This window comes from Euleptes europaea, chromosome 6 (assembly GCF_029931775.1).
Source record: "Euleptes europaea isolate rEulEur1 chromosome 6, rEulEur1.hap1, whole genome shotgun sequence".
In the NCBI taxonomy this organism is placed as follows: domain Eukaryota; kingdom Metazoa; phylum Chordata; class Lepidosauria; order Squamata; family Sphaerodactylidae; genus Euleptes; species Euleptes europaea.
In genome coordinates, this window is record NC_079317.1 from 12,050,908 (window position 1) to 12,071,164 (window position 20,257).

At 46.9% G+C, this 20,257-nt stretch overlaps 1 protein-coding gene across 1 annotated transcript in view; it reads right to left on the reverse strand.

Annotated features, from left to right (window-relative positions):
- Window positions 1-19,116, reverse strand: part of SYT16 (synaptotagmin 16) — a 36,513-nt gene extending 17,397 nt beyond the window's left edge. Inside the window, exons 1-2 of the mRNA XM_056851420.1 lie at window positions 18,624-19,116; window positions 1-257 (exon numbers count right to left, since the gene is read on the reverse strand). Coding sequence (XP_056707398.1) covers window positions 1-257; window positions 18,624-19,116 — 750 coding nt within the window. The remainder of the gene's footprint in view (window positions 258-18,623) is intronic.
- Window positions 19,117-20,257: the final 1,141 nt, after the last annotated feature.

Here is a 20,257-nt window from a genome sequence, read left to right on the forward strand (position 1 = left end):
CTCCGGGCTCCAGGCCGACGAGCTGTCGGTCACGTCGTTCCCTTCGAAGGCTTGATTGCTAAAGGCCGTCTCCATTTCCAAACTCCCTTCGGTTTCTTGCCGGCTGAGGCTGGGCGTCGCGCCGGTCTCCATCTCGGGGTCTTTGGGCTGACCGGAACCCCGACTCTCCGAGGCAGTTCTCGAATCGAAGGAGAGGCGATCATCTTCGTGATAAGAGAGGTTGTCTTGGAAACTCAGTTGGCTGAACCCATCCAGATCTAACACATTTCAAGGAGAGAAAAATCATTTTTGGAGGGATCCGTATCAACGCCTTTATCATTCCTCGTGAATGGGCTTGGGTCTTTTTAACCCACTACAGCCTGGAGCTTGGATGTATGAACTAGGCAGGGGAGACTTCTGAATTCCTATCCTGAACACTGAATTCACTATATGTAAAATGATCCACTCTAACCACACTTTAAGAAAGAAGAAGAATTGGATTTTATATGCTGACTTTCTCTACCACTTAGGGGAGACTCAAACCGGCTTACAATCGCGTTCCCTTCCCCTCCCCACAAAAGAAACCCTTTGAGATAGATGGGGCAGAGAGAGCTCGAAAAGAACTGTGACTAGCCCAAGGTCACCCAGCTGGCTTCATGTGCAGGAGTGAGGAAACCAACCCAGCTCACCAGATTAGCACCTGCTGCTCAAGTGGAGGAGTGGGGAATCAAACCCGGTTCTCCAGATCAGACTCCACCGCTCCAAACCACTGGTCTTGACCACTACGCCGTGCTGTCTCTCACTCTGGAATGAGTGAGGAAGTGAGATGTGGGGTCCCACAATGATCAGTCTCAGAACCAGCACTGTTTAACTTGTTCATAAGTCATTTTGAATCAGGAGGGAGAAGCATAGTAGCCAAGTTTGCAGAGGTTACCAAATTATTCTGGATGTTGAAAACAAAGGTGAATTGTGAAACACTCCAAGAGGATCTCTCAAAATTGGTTGGGGGGGGGGGAAGAAGCAAATGAAGTTCCGCATAGGTAAGTGAAAGGAGATGCACAGTGCAACAAAAAAAAATTACAGGGGAGAGGCCATGGCTCAGTGGTAGAGCATCTGCACAGCATGCAGAAAGTCCCAGGTTCAGTCCCCAGGCTCTCCAGTTAAAGGGACTAGGCAAGTAGGTGATGTGAAAGACCTCTGCCTGAGACCCTGGAGAGGGGCAGTGGCTCAGTGGTAGAGCATCTGCTTGGCATGCAGAAAGTCCCAGGTTCAGTCCCCAGCATCTCCAGTTAAAGGGACTAGGCAAGTTGGTGATGTGAAAGACCTCTGCCTGAGACCCTGGAGAGCCATGGAGAGGGGCTGTGGCTCAGTGGTAGAGCATCTGTTGGCATGCAGAAAGTCCCAGGTTCAATCCCCAGGCTCTCCAGTTCAAGGGACTAGGCAAGTAGGTGATGTGAAAGACCCCTGCCTGAGACCCTGGAGAGCTGCAAGGGGAGGGGCCGTGGCTCAGTGGTAGCAGAAGGTCCCAGGTTCAATCCACGGCATCGCCAGTTAAAGGGACTAGGCAAGTAGGTGATGGGGAAGACCTCTGCCTGAGACCCTGGAGAGTCACTGCCGATCTGAATAGACAATACTGACTTTGATGGACCAAGGGTCTGGTTTAGTATAAGGCAGCTTCATGTGTTCATGTATGTTCAATATATGTTGATGGGATCTGAACTGGCGAAGCCTTAGACTGAAAGAGATCTTGGAGTTATAATGGAAATCAATGAACACATGGACCAAGTGTATGGCAGCAGTGAAAAAGGCAAACTTCATGCTAGGAATTTAAGGGAAAGGAATTGAAAATAAATATAATAAAATATAAAACTATGGCTCAGCCTCATTTGGAATACTGTGTGCAGTATAAAAGAGAAAGAGTCCAGTAGCACTTTAAAGACTAACAGTTTTGGCAGGGTGTGAGCTTTCGGAAGCCACAGTTCACTTCTTCAGATACAGCTAGAATGGGAGTCCATCTGTCCTTGAGACTAGTGAATTCAGACACACAATGGCAATGTAAATGTCAAAAGCAAGTAAATGACATCAGCAGGCATGACTAGATTAGGTGTGATATGCAGAGGGGTAGAAGGCGTGGAGAAATCAGCATTGGTAATGAGACAGGAATCCCAGATCTCTATTAAGTCCCAGAGAATGCATAGTCTTGAGCTTCATTATTAGTTGTAATTCAGCAGTCTCTCTTTCTAATCCTTCTTTGAAATCCCTTTGTTTGCAGTATACTTTCAGAGGGTAGCCATGTTGGTCTGCAGCAGAACAGTTAGATTTGAGTCCTGTAGCACCTTAGAGACCGAGATTTTCAGTGTGCAGTATGTTGGGGAGGGGCAGTGGCTCAGTCGAAGAGCATCTGCTTGGCATGCAACACATCCCAAGTTCAGACCCCAGCATCGCCTGCTAAAAGGACCAGGCAGCAGGTGATGCGAAAGACCTCTCCCTGAGACTCTGGAAAGCCACAGCCAGTCTGAGTAGACAATATTGACCTTGATGGACCAAGGGTCCTGTTGAACATAAGGTGGTTTCATGTGTGTGAATCTCAAGGAACATATTACAGAGCTGGAAAAATACAAAGTATGGCAACTAAGATGACTGGTGGTTGAAACTTCTTTCACATGGGGAAAAGATGGAAATGCTTGGACTTTTGACTCTAGAAACAATATGACTAAAGGGAGAGATGGAAGAGGAGGAGGAGGAGGAGGAGGAGAAGGAGAAGAAGAGTTGGTTTTGATATGCTGACCTTGTCTACCACTTAAGGCAGAAACTACAGAGCATCAACAGAGCATCTACAGAGCATTCACCAAACCTGTGAATCCCAGTGCCAAGAGGCAACTTTAGGGGAAGGCCTCAGCTCTCTTGACCCTGTTGTTTGCCCTCCAGAGGAACTGGTCAGCCAGTATGTGAGAATGGGTGTTGGACTAGATGGACTACTGGTCTGATCTAGCAGGGCTCTTCTTATGAAGGCCTTGGCCTCTATGCCCTTTCATTGGACCTCCAGAGGAACTGCCTTGCTACTGTGTGAAACAGGATGTTGGACCAGATGTACCACTGGTCTGATCCAGCAGGGCTCTTCTGATGTTCTAATGAAGGCCTCGGCCTCTATGCCCTGTTGGACCTCCAGAGGAAGTGGTCGGCCACTGTGTGAGATGGGATGCTGGACTAGATGGACCACTGTTCTGATCCAGCAGGCTCCACTTAAGTTCTTACAAGTGTTGTCTGCCTCCCAAAATCCACCACCCAAGGCCACAGCTTCATTTCGACATACTGCAGGGCTGCCCATGGGCTTCCCAAGTCAGTGTGCCTAGGACTGCAGAGCGTTATCATTCAATTCCACAGATTCTCAGCTACACTGAAAAAATCAGTGGGACTTGTGTACATAACAGATTGTAGCTCTAAAATTAACATGCTTGTGTTTGACATACATTTGGAATGCAAGGACATCCATCAGAGCCGTGGGATGAAAGTCAGGGCTTTTTAAAAAAAGAGAGTTTAAAATAAATAAATAAATGAAATGCCACAGGCTTTCAGAATAGAAGTGCTTCTCTGCAGAGAAATTAAATTACACACATCCCACGCACACCCTTGGTGTTTTACGGATTTGGGCTTCAGCCAGGATATCATTTAAACTTCAACAAATGTAACAAGACTATTAAGAAACACAGTTTGAGGGTTTTTCACTGGGGCTGAATAATGTGGAGTTCTGTGACTTTCAAACTGTGTTCTGGGGGATCACAGGGTTCCGTTGAAGCTGGTCAGGGGAGGAAATGAGGAAAATGAGGAAACAGCAAGCAATGAATGAGGAAATAGCAGGAAAGCTCTTCCCCTGCTGCACAGAGACACAGAGGAAAACAGGGGTGCGTTCAAGAGAACATGACAAAGTCTGGAGGTAGAAGTAGAAGTAGAAGTAGAAGTAGAAGAAGAAGAAGAGGAAGAGGAGGAGGAGGAGGAGGAGGAGGAGGAGTTGGTTTTTATGTGCTTTCTCTACCTTTAAGGAGAATCAAACCGGCTTACAATGTCCTTCCCTTCCCCTCCCCACAACGGACACCTTGTGAGGTAGGTGGGACTGAGAAAGTTCGGAGTGAGCTGTGACTAGCCCAAGGTCACCCAGCTGGCTTCATGTGTAGGAGCGGGAAAACCAATTGAGTCCGCTGCTCATGTGGAGGAGTGGGTCTGGAGAAAAATGTTCTGTCCCTATAACGGAAGCCTACCAAGCATCAATGGGACAATGAAGCTTTCCATAGCATGGGGATGAATAAGATCCCATGAAGCCTCTCTTAAAGGAACAGGACATTTTTTTTGCCAGGCAGTAGGCAACCTTACCTGCCAGTACTCTACCTATAAAAACTTAATCTCTGCTGATGAACAATTCCCAGAATCTTTTGCAGGTGATACAGGAGGGTTTCTAGGCAAGTAAAGTTTTCGTGGTTATTAACAGCTTATGAGAGTTTCAGCTGGATATGTGCGGACGACTGTGGGATTCTCCCCTCAGGCAAAATTGTTTGCAGCGAGTTCCTTCACAGGTGGGTGTGCCTGTCTTATTGGCGATCCTTAATGCAGAATGTATGCATATGCATGCTCCGAAAGATGCATGCATCCACCAGGGCTCTGGATTAGGTGGAAGGTGTACTCATTAGAACTTGAATTCTTCAAGGTACATTTGCATGTATCTACAAATAAGGGAATCAACATAAGAACATAAGGAAGGCCATGCTGGATCAGACCAAGTTCCATCAAGTCCAGCAGTCTGTTCACACAGGGGCCAACCAGGTGCCTCTAGGAAGCCCACCAACAAGACGGCTGCAGCAGCATTGTCCTGCCTGTGTTCCACAGCACCTAATATAACAGGCATGCTCCTCTGATCCTGGAGAGAATAGGTATGCATCATGGCTAGTATCCATTTTGACTAGTAGCCATGGATAGCCCTCTCCTCCATGAACATGTCCACTCCCCTCTTAAAGCCTTTTAAGTTGGCAAGCCTTCCGAGTCGAGTCTGGGTTCGGTTGCCGATTCTCCGATGCCAACCGCTTCGCTTACGTCGGGGGGGGGGGGTGCCCGATCGTACCTTCGCATTCTGATCCCTCCGTACTGTATTCTTCGTGGTTCGACAGCAAGCGGTTGAATTTGGGCCTGCGGTCCGCTCCTGCTTGGGTCCCTTTTTCGGAAACTCCCGACCGAAAACTCTGGGAACGCGAGACGGAGATCTCGAACTGCTTGATCACCTCGTCGTCGCTGTCGGAGGACGTCGTGAGGTCCTCGTCCTCCCCGTAACTGTTCACTGGGAGGAAAGAACACACGCACACACAGGCTTTTGACAGCTCACAGTACAAAATTCAGAGAAGATGGAGCTTTCCCCCCCTCTCAAGTAAGGAAACAGATTCAAAGAAAAATTAGGCACAAGACAGAAAATGGTGCTTCTATGATTCAGCCCTTAATGGTTAATCCAGCCCTGGGTATCATTACTGTCTTTGGTGGATCTCCCAGGGATAAAACCAGGGAGTAAGCAATCAAATACACTATCAAACAGCAATTTTCGTGCAACCTGCACCCCCGGTGCCCAACACGCCCCAAACTCAAGCCCTCAAGAGGAGGTCTGCCATTGTTTCTGTTTGCATACATTTCGGCCATTGGGTTGTGCCGAAAAACTGCTACAACCACGCCAATGCACCCCTGGGCTACTGCCAGAATTGCGTTCCTTTCCTCCTCAAGGGTAAGCGATACAAACTAGTAACACACTTGACAGATGGCATGCTCTCTCTCTCTCTCTCTCTCTCTCTCACACACACACACACACACAAATATATGAAATTCCAACTGTTCCTAACACCCACAACTCCCCTGTTCCCACGATTTCCCAAGATTCCTCCTGTTCAGTTTCCTTGACACAGATGGAGGAGGGAATTCAAGATTCTCTCTGTGTGTGTTCCAATGGGGGGATACAGGGGGTGATGTTATTATAGAATCATAGAGTTGGAAGGGACCACCAGGGTCATCTAGTCCAACCCCCTGAACAACGCAGGAAATTCACACCTTCCCCCCCCAAACACCCCCAGTGACTCTTACTCCATGCCCAGAAGATGGCCAAGATGCCCTCCCTCTCATCATCTGCCTAAGGTTACAGAATCAGCCTTGCTGACAGATGGCCATCTAGCCTCTGCTTAAAAACCTCCAGAGAAGGAAAGCTTACCACCTTCTGAGGAAGCCTGTTCCACTGAGGAACCGCTCTGACCGTTAGAAAATTCTTCCTAACGTCTAGGTGGGAACTCTTGATTTAATTTCAAACCATTGGTTCTGGTTCGACATTCTGGGGCAACAGAAAACAACTCGGCACCATCCTCTATATGACAGCCCTTCAGGTACTTGAAGATGGTTATCATATCACCTTTCAGTCGTCTCCAGGCTAAACATACCCAGCTCCTTCAACCTTTCCTCATAGGACTCGGTCTCCAGACCCCTCACCGTTAGAAGAATATTTGTTCCTTTATAACTGGGGATGGATGCCAGGCTCAACTGGAAGCAAGGCTGTTTTCAGTGCCAGGGTTCAAGCTGGAAGTGCGCCAGTGAAGATCCTTGTATTGTGGGGGCAGCTGCTGCTGATGTGACATTTTTGAAAATCGGCACAGCCAATCAAATCTCAGGAGGCTAGGGCTGCCAGGTCCCCCGTCTCCTCTGGTGGGAGGTTTTGGGGGCGGGGCTGGGGCGGGGCTGGGGCTAGAGTTTTGGGGTTTGAGTGGAAAAGCAGCCCGTCACAATGCGGCACTTCTGGGTGCGCGATCCCTGCTCCTGAGCCGGCTGATGGATTGGCAGGATATTGCCATCCAATCCAAGCGACCTGGCAACCCTACTGGAGGCCTTTCATAAGAAGCCTTGCTTGGCAAAATGGGGAAAGTGACCAGTGTCATTTTAAACGTTGATTTGAGCAAAGCATTTGTTGTTCCAAAATAATTAATAACTTGCGTCAGCCTTCAGCAGTAAGAATCGAGGTAGGGAACCACTAGCCCAGGGGTAGGGAACGTCAGGCCCGGGGGCCATTTAAGGCCCGCAAAGTCATTTGGACTGGCCCTTCGTGAATCCTGGCAGATCTCTAGCTCAGAAGGATCTAAGAATGGTGATCTGCCCCCTCCCGCAGACAGGAATAGCCTCTATTCAAGGCAGATGTGAGTTTGTTTTGCTGAGAAAAGGAACCTTTTCCCCCCTTGCAGAAGAGTCGTTAGCTATGGAGCTGCTAGGACAGTCCAAGAAGCTGTGTTAACCCTTTCCCACCCGGGCTGTGGAGAAACATATTCCCTCTGTACTACAAGAGGGCTGGGGGAGGAAGTGGTGACAATGGAGGGGTTAAAGGAGGCAGGGCCAGAATGTGCGGGGGGGGGGGATTTCTTAGCCAGTGTGCCTTCATTTCATCCCTGCAGGAGGAGTAAGCAGGAGCCGGCTGTAGAATCCGGCCTCGACCACGCGGAGCAGGAGCAACTCCGCCATGCGGCTAAGACGGCTAGGCACGTCTGGTGCAACAGACCATCCTGTGCCACCAAGTGGGCGAGTGCGCCACGGGTTGGATGCCTGCCTGCTTGCCCACGCCAGGGGGGTGTCTCATCTGGGGCAGCTGCCTGCTTGGGGCTTGGCCGGCTAATTTTTAAGCTGATAATTTTGTATGGCCCGCGAATGACGTTATAAATATCCAAATGGCCCTTGGCGGAAAAAAAGGTTCCCCACCCCTGCACTAGCCGAATCCCGAGCGGGCTTAAAAACCATTCTTCCGAGTAAGCGGCACAGCCATCATTAGCTAGCTCAGGTGTTATCTCAAGAGTTTCAAGGAAACCTTCAAATGCTGCCATTCTCATTCCGCCAGCAGATCTCTCGCCCTCTCGGGCGCATTTGCGTTTCAAACGCCAAGAACACCGTTGTCAAGAGGAGGGGCTGGAAGGTTTCTTTCTTCATACAGTTGAAATAATAGGGGATGGGGGGGGGGGCGAGGCTGGGATGCTAATCTAAACCATTCAAGGTGAAGTACCCTTTTCTTCCGACCCCGTTCTTTATGCAACTATTATCTCCTCGGTTACAAATGCCAAACGCGAGCAGCCCCCGCTGGCAAAACATTTCTCGTATTTGCTTATTTGCCGGCTGGCTCGCTGAGAACAAGGGCCGCTTGAGAGGCGGGCGGACCCCCAGGGACAGAGACGGATGTGACCCTTTCCGTGGGTTACCTGTAACTGCGGAGAGGCTCCTCCAGAGATTTTTTTAAAGTATCCATTAAATAAATGTTCATGTTGTCACTATCCAATAAGGGTAAGATAACAGGGCCATTTTCATAAGAGATGCCAACAGTTTGCTAGATTGGCATGCAGGTGCATAGCCCAGTTCATAACCACAATGGGTCTTAGATTGCAGAGCGCAGCTTTACAAGAATGCTTCAAGCACGGATCTGCCTGCTGCAAGAAACACAAGCAACACCCCCTCAGGCCATCCAGGCCTCGCTTGGTTGCTGGTACGCATGGGCTCAAACATCACATTTTACTGAGATCTAGGGGTTGCCAGCCTCCGGGTGGGACCCTGCGATTTCCCGCAATCACAACTAATCTCCCAACTACAGAGATCAGTTCCCCTGAAGAAAAATGGCTTTGGAGGGTGGACACTAAGGCATTATACCCCACTAATGTCCTTCCCTGGGTTCCTCTCCCCAAACTCCACGCATTTTCCAAGACAAAGTTGGCAACCCTCCATCGGATGCTGCCCTGTAGCAATAGCTGGAAATCCTCTTCTCTTGGGGAAAGGGTGCATTTTGGCTCTCAGACGATTTTGCAAAGATTAGCGGGCAGTCACTACTTCCAAGGCTTGAACATCAAAGACTGCCATTATTTCCAAGGGCCTCCAATTGTTTACACTCAGGTAGGCGTGTGAAGCATTAGAGCAATTCCGTAATGCAGGTTAGGAAGCCCACTTCTCAGGAATAAAAGAGGCAATTATTAACAACGCCTGGTGGAAGCGATCTAATCGAATCCTGTAATTGTTAGGCACCTCAACAACTAATGTTGCTTTTCAGAAAATGGCCACGGTGGGTCCTTCACCCACGGTATAAGCCCAAGATCTTGGCCATCTTCTGGTCCCTGGGTGTGTGTGTGGGGGAGGTAGTTGTGAATTTCCTGCATTGTGCAGGGGGTTGGACTAGATGGTGGTCCCTTCCAACTCTATGATTCTATGATTCTAAGATCATGACTTGTCTTGCATGTAACACTAAGTCAAATACTAGTTCAACCACCAGTCGCAAGAGCCAGGTGGACCACCCACTTGCTATTTTTTAAAAATCAGCACACATAAGAACATGAGAAAGGCCATGCTGGATCAGACCAAGGCCCATCAAGTCCAGCAGTCTGTTCACACAGCGGCCAACCAGGGGCCTCTAGGAAGCCCACAAACGAGACGACTGCAGCAGCATTATCCTGTCTATGTTCCACAGCACCTAATATAATAGGCGTGCTCCTCTGATACTGGAGAGAATAGGGATGCATCATGACTAGTATCCATTTTGACTAGTAGCCATGAATAGCCCTCTCCTCCATGAACATGTCCACTCCCCTCTTAAAGCCTTCCAAGTTGGCAGCCATCACCACATCCTGGGGCAAGGAGTTCCACAAATTAATATTAGTTGTGTAAAGAAATACTTCCTTTTCTCTGTTTTGAATCTCTCACCCTCCAGCTTTTTGAATCTCTTCACCCTCCAACACACACACACACACACACACACCCCAATTAATCCTTCAACTTATAGCAATTCTCACCATACGCCGGAAAACACTTTAGAAAACAGTTACAATACTTGTCTCAGGACCGGTATGGGTAGCTAGCAACATCACAGGCAGTAGTCAATCAATACTATCCAGTGGCGGATCTACTATGAAACTAATGAAGGTTAAGCTTCAGGGCCCCTAATCCCGGAGGGGCCTGGGAGCATCTTTTTTTTAATGAGTGAATTCTTCAACAAAACCAATAGAGGTTTTAAAGTGTTTGTTATTAAAATAAGGCTATTTTAGTAACAGAATCATAAGGCAATGGGTTGATGTACTTACTATTGACCTTGGACTATGCTCTAATACCCACTTCAGTGTGTGTGTTAAGTGCCGTCAAGTCGCTTCTGACTCATGGCGACCCTATGAATAAAAGTCCTCCAAAATGTCCTATCTTTGAAAGCCTTGCTCAGATCTTGCAAATTGAAGGCTGTGGCTTCCTTTATTGAGTCAATCCATCTCTTGTTGGGTCTTCCTCTTTTCCTGCTGCCCTCAACAGTTCCTAGCATGACTGTCTTTTCCAGTGACTCTTGTCGTCTCATGACGTGGCCAAAACACGATAGCCTCAGTTTCGTCATTTTAGCTTCTAGGGTCAGTTCAGGCTTGATTTGATCTATAACCCACTGATTTGTTTTTTTGGCAGTCCACGGAATCCGTAACCCTCTCCTCCAACACCACATTTCAAAGGCATCTATTTTCTTCCTATCAGCTTTCTTCACTGTCCAGCTTTCACACCCATACATAGTAATAGGGAATACGATGGCATGAATTAATCTAGTCTTGGTGGCCAGTGACACATCCTTACACTTCAAAATCTTTTCTAGCTCCTTCATGGCTGCCCTTCCCAGTCTCAATCTCCTTCTGATTTCTTTCAGATGGCCTCAAATGATGACCATTTCAGATGGCCTCAAAATGTCCCCGTAATTGGTCAAAGTTCAAAATTTTCTGTATGGGCTCACTGAGCTCGCCAGAATCTATTCATAGCCTACATTTTGGCAGCTGGGTCCCCGAATCCTTTGTTGGTGCACAGCTTAATATTTCTACAGCTTATCCCTTAGGCTAGAGCTAACCGTAACCATAAAAAGACATCTGAATTCTCAATTCAGGCTGCACTCGTCATCTCGCTTGTGCATTTTAACACCCGAAATCTGATTTTCACCTCTTTATCCTATTGAGCCCCCTCTGATGACCTTTTGCCTCTCTATTATAGAATTAACCAATATATCTGCCATAGAACAACCCCATTGAAGAAGAGAACAGCAGTTACCCAGACCTCATTGCTGGTGGGAAGGGGCTCACTGTATGGCCCATTCTCAAGGACTCCACCCCCCCCACCCTGTTCTCCGCCATTTGTGCCTCGAGGTCCTTGCAAGGGCAGCAAGGCCCTTTGGACCTTGTTGGATTAGAGAGGAGTAGAGAATCAAAGCCGGCTCTCCAGATTAGTCAGCCGCTCTTTAGGATTGCCAGGTCCCTCTTTGCCGTTTTTGGATACTGTGGTGTACAGTAGTAGTTCTAATAGCCTCAGCGTTCGATCCTATAAAAAACCGTCAGACCGCAACGCTCTACTACACTATAGTTCATACCACCCTAAACATCTTAGGGACAATTTACCCTATAGCCAATTCATAAGACAAAAAAGGAATAACTCCTCTATGAATGACTATATAATGGGAGCACAAACTCTAATGTTATCATTAAGAGACCTAGGCTATCCCAATACTGTCATTCAGAAGGCAAGAAATAGAACAGATTCTAGAGATCGAAGCGAATTTCTTTATTATAACAGCACAGAACACAGTACAGCTAATTGCCAACTTACCTTTGCCTTCCGCTTTAATCATCTTTCCTCCCACATTACGGCTATCATACAATGCCACTGGCATCTGCTATCTAACATTCCTGGGTGCCAACATACTCCAAAAACAGGCTAAAGTAGGACCACATCAATCTGTGATAAATTAATACACACTGATACATTTATTGATACACATAGTAAAATCAGTGGGCACTACCGGTGCCATAAATGCTTAGCCTGCAATTTGGCAATTGAAGTCAAGGAGTTAAAACGTCTAGATAGTGATTTTGTTTTCAAACTCAGAGATTTTTCCAACTGTAACACTAAATTCTGTGTTTACTGCTTAATTTGCCCTTGCCAAAAAATTTATATTGGATCCTCCATAAGCCCCATTAAAACTAGAATACTTGAACATAAATCTAGAATAAGGGCGGGCATTTGCTCAGCCCCTGTTGGGGAGCATTTTCTCAGAGCACGTCATAATGAGAATGAACTCCATTTTTTTGTTCTTTGGCGCTTGAAAGGTAAACCATTTGACAAAAGAAACACTGAAAGATTACTAAGACAAAAGGAAGCTTATTTTATTAATTTATTTCAATCTATGGAACCACAAGGTTTGAATCTAATTATTTATCATGCTTTATTTAATCCTGCACCTTTAAGACACTGGGACTGTATATGCCATCTGTGGCTAATTTAACTCCACACACTTTGCAGCTGAGGCAGTTACTTCCAGTATCCCGGTGAGAACATTTGAAATGTTGAATTTGTCTGAGCAATCTGTGTATTGACAATGTTGTATCCTGTATTGGAACCTTAATTTGAAAGACCATACACAGCTTGATCTCCTATCAGTTCGAGAAAGAGACTGTATTTAAATTGGATAACCTTATGTGCATATAAGAGAAACTTGAAATGTAAGTAACACTTATTATGTTATTATCTTAGTAAAAAATTTTTAAAAAATAATGTAAATTATATAAGCATCTTTTCCTATATAGAAATGGAACTGATGAAGAATACAGAAACGATCGTCTTCCTAGCAACTTCTATATGAAGAATTCCTTGATGCTTGGCTCTTAAACTAGCATTTTGTACCTTGGACTTTGAAAGAGTTTTGTATTATATTGTGTGTTTGTTATATGTTAATTTGTACACTTGATACACTTTGTCACACTTGTGTGTTGTCCGTTATATCTCAGTAATTCCAGCAGCACCTGGAGGTTGGCAACCCTAGCTCTTAACCACTCCGCCACACTGGCTCATGGGGCTATACACTCGGGTAAAAGACGGAGTGTGCTTCCAAAACCTCTTCCCTCTACTTATGTTTCTCTCTTTTCAACCACTGGAGATTTAGCCCCCTGCGAATCTCCATCTTAACACGCTAGTCCTCCCGTTGCCATTTTTTAAGAGGGGAACAAACGCGCACACACAGAGCGAAGTCTATGTTGGAATAACACCACAAGGGCTCTTTGCGCCTTCGTCATCAGCCGCAGCTAAATGAAGAGTCTCTATTTTCTTCCCGTACTTTACTAATAGCAAGAGGGTCCTGGGAGCCGCCAGAAGCGCTTCTATGGCAACAGAAAGCATTCAAGTGTGGCTCCGGTTTTGTGCCAATTTATCGTTAAAAGCTTCCATTGTATTTGGGGGAGGGAGGAAGGTTGGAAGACGGCGCATTAAGAATAAACAAAGTCGAGAAACGGCGCTCCCAGAATGAGAGGGGCTGTGTTTTTGCCGAGTCGGGGAGGGGGGCAGAGAACCAGAGGCTACTGTCCAAAATTCTCCAATTCATGCATTTGTCTCAACCTTCTTAACCCACTAGGGGCCGTGGCTCAATGGTAGAGCATCTGCTCAGCATGCAGGTCCCAGGTTCGATTCCCGGCATCTCCAGTTAAAGAGAGTAGGCAAGAAGGTGATGTGAAAGATCTCTGCCTGAGACCCTGGAGAGCCGCTGCCGGTCTGAGTAGACAATACTGACTCTGATGGACCGAGAGTCTGATTCAGTACAAGGCAGCTTCATGTGTTCGTGCGTTCTTTTAACTCAATGGCCAGCTTTGCCTGCTCACCCATCTGCTCATTTCATTCTATTTCTAACTTCAAAATGACAAGATCGGGGAGGGGGTGCTTCAGAGCCCCCCCCCTCCCCGCCTTGATCACTTCTCAGGTAGAGGTCTTTCCCACATCTACTGCTTGGTCCTTTTACCTGCAGATGCCAGGGATTGAACCTGGGACCTCTGCAAAGCAGAGGCTCTTCCACTCAGCCATAGCCCCTCCCCTGTTCTGTTCCGTTTCCACCTCTAACGTATGTCTTTGGTAGATGATGATCAGGCTTCAACAAAAGGAATCATAAACAAAAAGATCAAGTCTCATGGCGCCTTAAAGGCTAGTATAAGATTAATGGGCAAGACTGCACCTTGTTAGAAGAAGCAACAATGTGATGTAGTGGTTAAGAGCGGTGGACTCTACCCTGGAGAACCGGGTTTGATTCCCCCACTCCTCCACAGGAGCAGCGGACTCTACCCTGGAGAACCGGGTTGGATTCCCCACTCCTCCACATGAGCAGCAGACTCTAATCTGGTGAACCGGGTTGGTTTCCCCACTCCTCCACATGAAGCCAGCTGGGTGACCTTGAGCCAGTCACAGTTCTCTCTGAACCCTCTCAGCCCCACCTACCTCACAAGGTGCCTGCTGTGGGGAGAGGAAGGGAAGATGATTGTAAGCCGGTTTGATTCTCCTTAAAAGGTAGAGAAAGTCGGCATATAAAAACCAACTGTTCTTCTTTGGCCACAACAAACCCATTCTCTTAAGGTACCACAAGTCTCTTTTCCCTACTGTTGTATTTCTAGGGTGCTTTTCTCTCCAAAGGAGTCTAAAGCAACCTACAGACATTTCCAAAACAATTTAAATCAATTTAAAGCAATGTGATTTAAATAAACAAAGAAAACAAACATATCCTTGGCACATCCTAATCCACTGGGCAGTCTATTTTGCTCTCTGGGCCATGAGATACACTCTGAGGACCAAGATCTCTTCGTTTCTTACCCTTCGACCCTCACTTCGGCCCATGACTAGGCTTAAGTACCTGCAAGGAGGTGAAAAAACTAAGTCAGACCAGATGGTACTCGGCTGCTGTTGTCGGCTTTCCTCCCAAGTGCCTTGCTTGTGAGAAACGCCTCTGAGCCAACTAAAGCTTAAGCACCTACAAGCAGAGGGGAAAAACAAACCCGATGGTACTCAGCTGCTGCTGCTGCCAGCCTCTTCCCAACTGCCTTGCCTGCAAGAAACGCCTCTGACCACATTCGAGCTTCAGTACTTACAAGCAGGGGAAGAAAACAAACCCAACAGTACTCAGCTGCTGCCAGCTAGATCACAGAATCTCCCTTCACTGCCAGACAAAGCATCCTTGGTCGTTTTACACATTAACAAATGAACATGACAGCCCCACTGGAATCCATCTTTAAACATTTGTTGAAGCTCGCCAAGAAGGGTGTCCCAGATATTTACAATCTGGATAGTTAGGGTCTGAGAAGGGATTTAAGGGAGGGGGAAGGAACGGTGGACTCCGATCTGGAGAACCAGGTTTGATTCCCCACTCCTCCACATGAGTGGTGGAGGCTAATCTGGTGAATCAGGTTGGTTTCTCCTCCACATGAAGCCAGCTGGGTGACCTTGGGCTAGTCTCTCTCTCTCTCTCTCTCAGCCCCACCTACCTCACAGGGTCTGTTGTGGGGAGGAGAATGGGAAGGTGATTGTAAGCCGGTTTGATTCTTCCTTAAGTGGTAGAGAAAGTCTGCATACAAAAGTCGACATATAAAAGCCAACTCTTCTTCTCCTTCATGATAGAAGGCAGGCAGGAAATAGAATCCTTTTGCAAAATTGACTGGAACAACGTAGAAGGGAGCAGAGAGGCCAAAGGATATTGATTGAAGGCAATCGCACATGCTGTGAAGGGTTCAGTAAAACAGTGGGAATAATTGAAATGTACTCTTGATGCTTCTTTGGAGGAGCAGATGGATATCACCAGCGTGGTGTAGTGGTTAAGAGCAGCAGACTAATCTGGTGAACCGGGTTGGTCTCCCCACTCCTCCACATGAAGCCTGCTGGGACACAGTTCCCTCTGAACCCTCTCAGCCCCACCTACCTCGCAAGGTGTCTGTTGTGGGGAGAGGAAGGGAAGGCAATTGTAAGCCGCTTTGAGACTCCTTAAAGGGAGAGAAAAGTGGGGTACAAAAACCAACACTTCTTCTTCATTCTGTTCCATACTGGTTCTATGGTTTTGTGTGGCATGGAGTATTTCATTCTGTGCCCTTCAGATGATCCACTGAATATTTCTGGGAAATTACTATGCACAAATGTGTGCACCACTTTCCTTTGCATGTGATTAGACAGATTTGATATGCAATCCATACTTCCATAAAGATGATATGCGTCCAAAAGCATATCTAATGCATGTCCAGTGTCTTCAAAAACAACATTGAGACACAGAAAGGGGAGACTTTAACGCCTTTGGGCTGATGGAAAGGGTGGTTGCAAGGGAATCCGGGAACGTATGTAGGCTTCCAGATAGAAGCTGTTGTTCCAGCTTGGTGTAGTGGTTAAGAGCAGTGGTTTGGAGCGGTGGACTCTAATCTGGAGAACCGGCTTTGATTCCCCACTCCTCCTCATGAGCGGCAGAGGCTAATCTGGAGAACTGGATTTGTTTCTCCACTCCTAAACATGAAGCCAGCTGGGTGACCTTGGGCTAGTCACACTCTCAGCCCCATCTACCTCACAGGGTAGGGTGTCTGTTGTGGGGAGGGGAAGGGAAGGTGATTGTAAGCCAGTTTGATTCTTCCTTAAGTGGTAAAGTTGGCATATAAAAACCAACTTTACTTCTCCCTCCTCTTCCTCCTATTTTGATCCCGTGATTGGAAATTTCTTGAATTTAGTGCATGGCGGGGGGCGGGGATGTCTACAGAACATATCTGCGTCAATGTGGGAATAAGAACTGCATTTCTTAACATCGTTAATTAAGCCCTCAATTCATCTCTCCCCTCCACAGTTTCAGGATCAGCTACACTTAATTGGTTGTAATGATATAAAACTCATACCTGTTATACCAGATGCCAAGGTAGAAACTGACATAATCAGATATGAGACGTGGGTAAAGGAGATTGAGACTGGGAAGGGCAGCCATGAAGGAGCTAGAAAAGATTTTGAAGTGTAAGGATGTGACTCTGGCCACCAAGACTAGATTAATTCATGCCATCATATTCCCTATTACTATGTATGGGTGTGAAAGCTGGACAGTGAAGAAAGCTGATAGGAAGAAAATAGATGCCTTTGAAATGTGGTGTTGGAGGAGAGTGTTACGGATTCCGTGGACTGCCAAAAAAACAAATCAGTGGGTTATAGATAAAATCAAGCCTGAACTGACCCTAGAAGCTAAAATGACTAAACTGAGGCTATCGTGTTTTGGTCACGTCATGAGACGACAAGAGTCACTGGAAAAGACAGTCATGCTAAGAACTGTTGAGGGCAGCAGGAAAAGAGGAAGACCCAACAAGAGATGGATTGACTCAATAAAGGAAGCCACAGCCTTCAATTTGCAAGATCTGAGCAAGGCTGTCAAAGATAGGACATTTTGGAGGACTTTCATTCATAGGGTCGCCATGAGTCGGAAGCGACTTGACGGCACTTAACACGCACAAAGGAAGTAGAATCCTAGGAAATATTAATCCATAGCTGCCTCTTTTGTCCTCTCTGAACAATGGGTTGTGTGCCACGATCCATGGATGCAAGGACTGTGGACCTTTCCCACATCAGCAGTCCCTTCTGAGAGCCAGCTTGGTGTAGTGGTTAAGAGTGGTGGTTTGGAGTGGTAGAGTCTGATCTGGAGAACCAGGTTTGATTCCCCACTCCTCCACATGAGCGGCGGAGGCTAATCTGGTGAACCGAATTTGTTTCCCCACTCCTACACATGAAGACTGCTGGAGGATTTTGGGCCAGTCACAGTTCTCTCCAAACTCTCTCAGCCCCACCTACCTCACAGGGTAGGGTGTCTGTTATGGGGAGGGGAAGAGAAAGTGACTATAAGCCGGTTTGATTCTTCCTTAAGTGGTAGAGAAATTCGGCATATAAAAACCAACTCTTCTTCTGATCCCGGGAAAGTTTATTATGAGGGGGTGTTGCACAACCCATGTCGTTTAATAGAACCCCTGCACAGGAGGCTGCAGTGGAAAGGGGGAAAATTTTGAATCCAACCCAATAGCCAGAAGCAGGTGGGACTATTAAATGTACATTTCCCCCAGGTACAAAATATAAACACATCCGGTAATGAGGACACAAGCTATTTAAATCACAAATACACCAGATGAACAAATGTATGGTTCTCAAGGCCTTTTTTAAGCCATGTTTTTAGAATGAGGGTGAGGTGGGGTATGAGGTGTGAGCCAGCGTGATGTAGTGTTTAAGAGCGGTGGTTTGGAGCGGTGGACTCTAACCTGGTGAACCAGGTTTGATTCCCCACTCCTCCACATGAGCGGCGGACTCTAATCTAGTGAATCGGGTTGGTTTCCCCACTCCTACACATGAAGCCGGCTGGAGGACCTTGGGCCAGTCAAAGTTCGAGCTCTCTCAGACCCACCGACCTCACAGGGTGTGTTGTGGAGAGAGGAAGGGAAGGTGATTGTAAGCCGGTTTTATTCTCCTTAAAAAGTAGATAAAGTCGGCATATAAAAGCCAACTCTTCTTCTTCTTCTGGGGGCCCCTGGTGGGTGTGTCAAATTCAATGGACTCCATGGCTGCTACAATTTCAGCAGATATAGAAAAATCTGGATTTTCCATAAACGTGGAAGCCAATAAGCACATGACATGAATTTACCAGTTCAGAGATTTCATGAGGAAAGGTTACTCTGCAAGTGAGAAAAAGGGGTGGACGAAAAGATCTAAAACCATAAAAAGTATGAATACTGCAGCCAAGGACATCAACTTACCCGCCATACGTGTATTTCCATGGCTCTTTTCTACCAAACAAGATGTCTGACCATCCCAGCCGAGTGCAAATTTCTTACTCTGCTTGGGATGAAAGCACTCCTCTTCTTCTGGGATAGTGGGAAGAGCTTCCATAGGTTGATGGCCCTTGTAACTTTGGTGGATTCCAGGGCAGGCCAAGGAATCTTCATCAAGATAGTCTGAGATGAGACTGCTCCTCTCTCCTTCTTGCCAGCAGTGACCGGAAGCACAGGAAGAGTTCAGTGACTTAGGGTCACAACAACTGGATATTGAAAAGTGGTCAGATTCTTCACTCTCCTGGCTAAAGGTACTTTCATCTTCTGAACCTTCAGAGTAACGTTCATAAGGCCCATCGCTGTCTTCTACGTCCTCGTCTGTCTCATCCACAGTACGGCGCTCCACGTTGTTTCCCAGACTGATCAAGGAAGAAGTTAAGGAGTCGCCGGCTTGTTGGACAGCTTCATATACCCGAGACAGCCAGGAGGAAAGAGGCTGGAAGAAACTCTGAACGTCCTGAGAAGCCATGTTTCAAATCACAAACACGAGCAAGCCGTCCGAGGATCATGAACAACGTTGGTTCATCTTTGTCAGCATGCGAGACTCACAGTTCTGCAAGCTACCGAGTAAGCATTACAAGACATTATCACAGGTCATCCATCCCTTGACCTGTAGTTAACTACAAAAACCACCTAACTGAGAGAGCAGGAGAAAGAATGCAAGCACTGGAACAGAAAGGAAATAAAGCTTCCACCCAAGCCTGCAAGAGAACCACAGAATCACCAAAGCAAAAGCCAAGAATGAATAGTGCCCCAAATGTTGCAACAGCTGGGGAATAATTGCTATGGTAAATCTGGAACCCAGAATATGAGGTCGCCCCAAGAAGAAGAAGAAGGAGAAGGAGAAGGAGGAGGAGGAGGAGGAGAAGGAGAATCATCATAGAGTTGGAAGGGACCACCAGGGTCATCTAGTCCAACCCCTGACCAATCCAGGAAATTCCGAACTACCTCCCCCACACACACACCCAGTGACCCATACTTCATGCCAAGAAGATGGCCAAGGTGCCCTCTCTTTCGTGATCTGCCTAAGGTCATAGAATCAGCATTGCTGACAGATGGCCATCTAGCCTCTGCTTAAAAACCTCCATGGAAGGAGAGCTCACCACCTCCCAAGGAAGCCTGTTCCACTGAGGGGCCGAGAGAGTTCAGAGATAACTGTGACTGGCCCAAGCAGGCTTCATGTGGAGGACTAGGGAAACCCACCCAGTTCACCAGATTAGAGTCCGCCACTCATGTGGAGGGGTGGGGAATCAAACCCAGTTCTCCATGTTAGAGTCTGCCGCTCCAAACCACTATGCCATGCTGGAAGCTCTGACTCTCAAAAATGTATACCCTGAAAATCTCCTTGGTCTCTTATGGTGCTATGGGCACTCAAATCTAGCTCGTCTACTGCAGACGAACAAGGTTACTTACCCTCTTATCTTCAGGGTAGCTCAGTATGCTAGTATTATTATCAGTAGCTATTATAATGATAATATTACCACTGGAAATTAACAGTCCAGAAGGCACCAAAAAAACGGAGACTTTAGTCAAAGGGTTAATTCATCTTAATGGAAATGAATTTACTCCGTTTGAATGTGCACTCTCTCCTCTGACAAAAAGGCGTGACA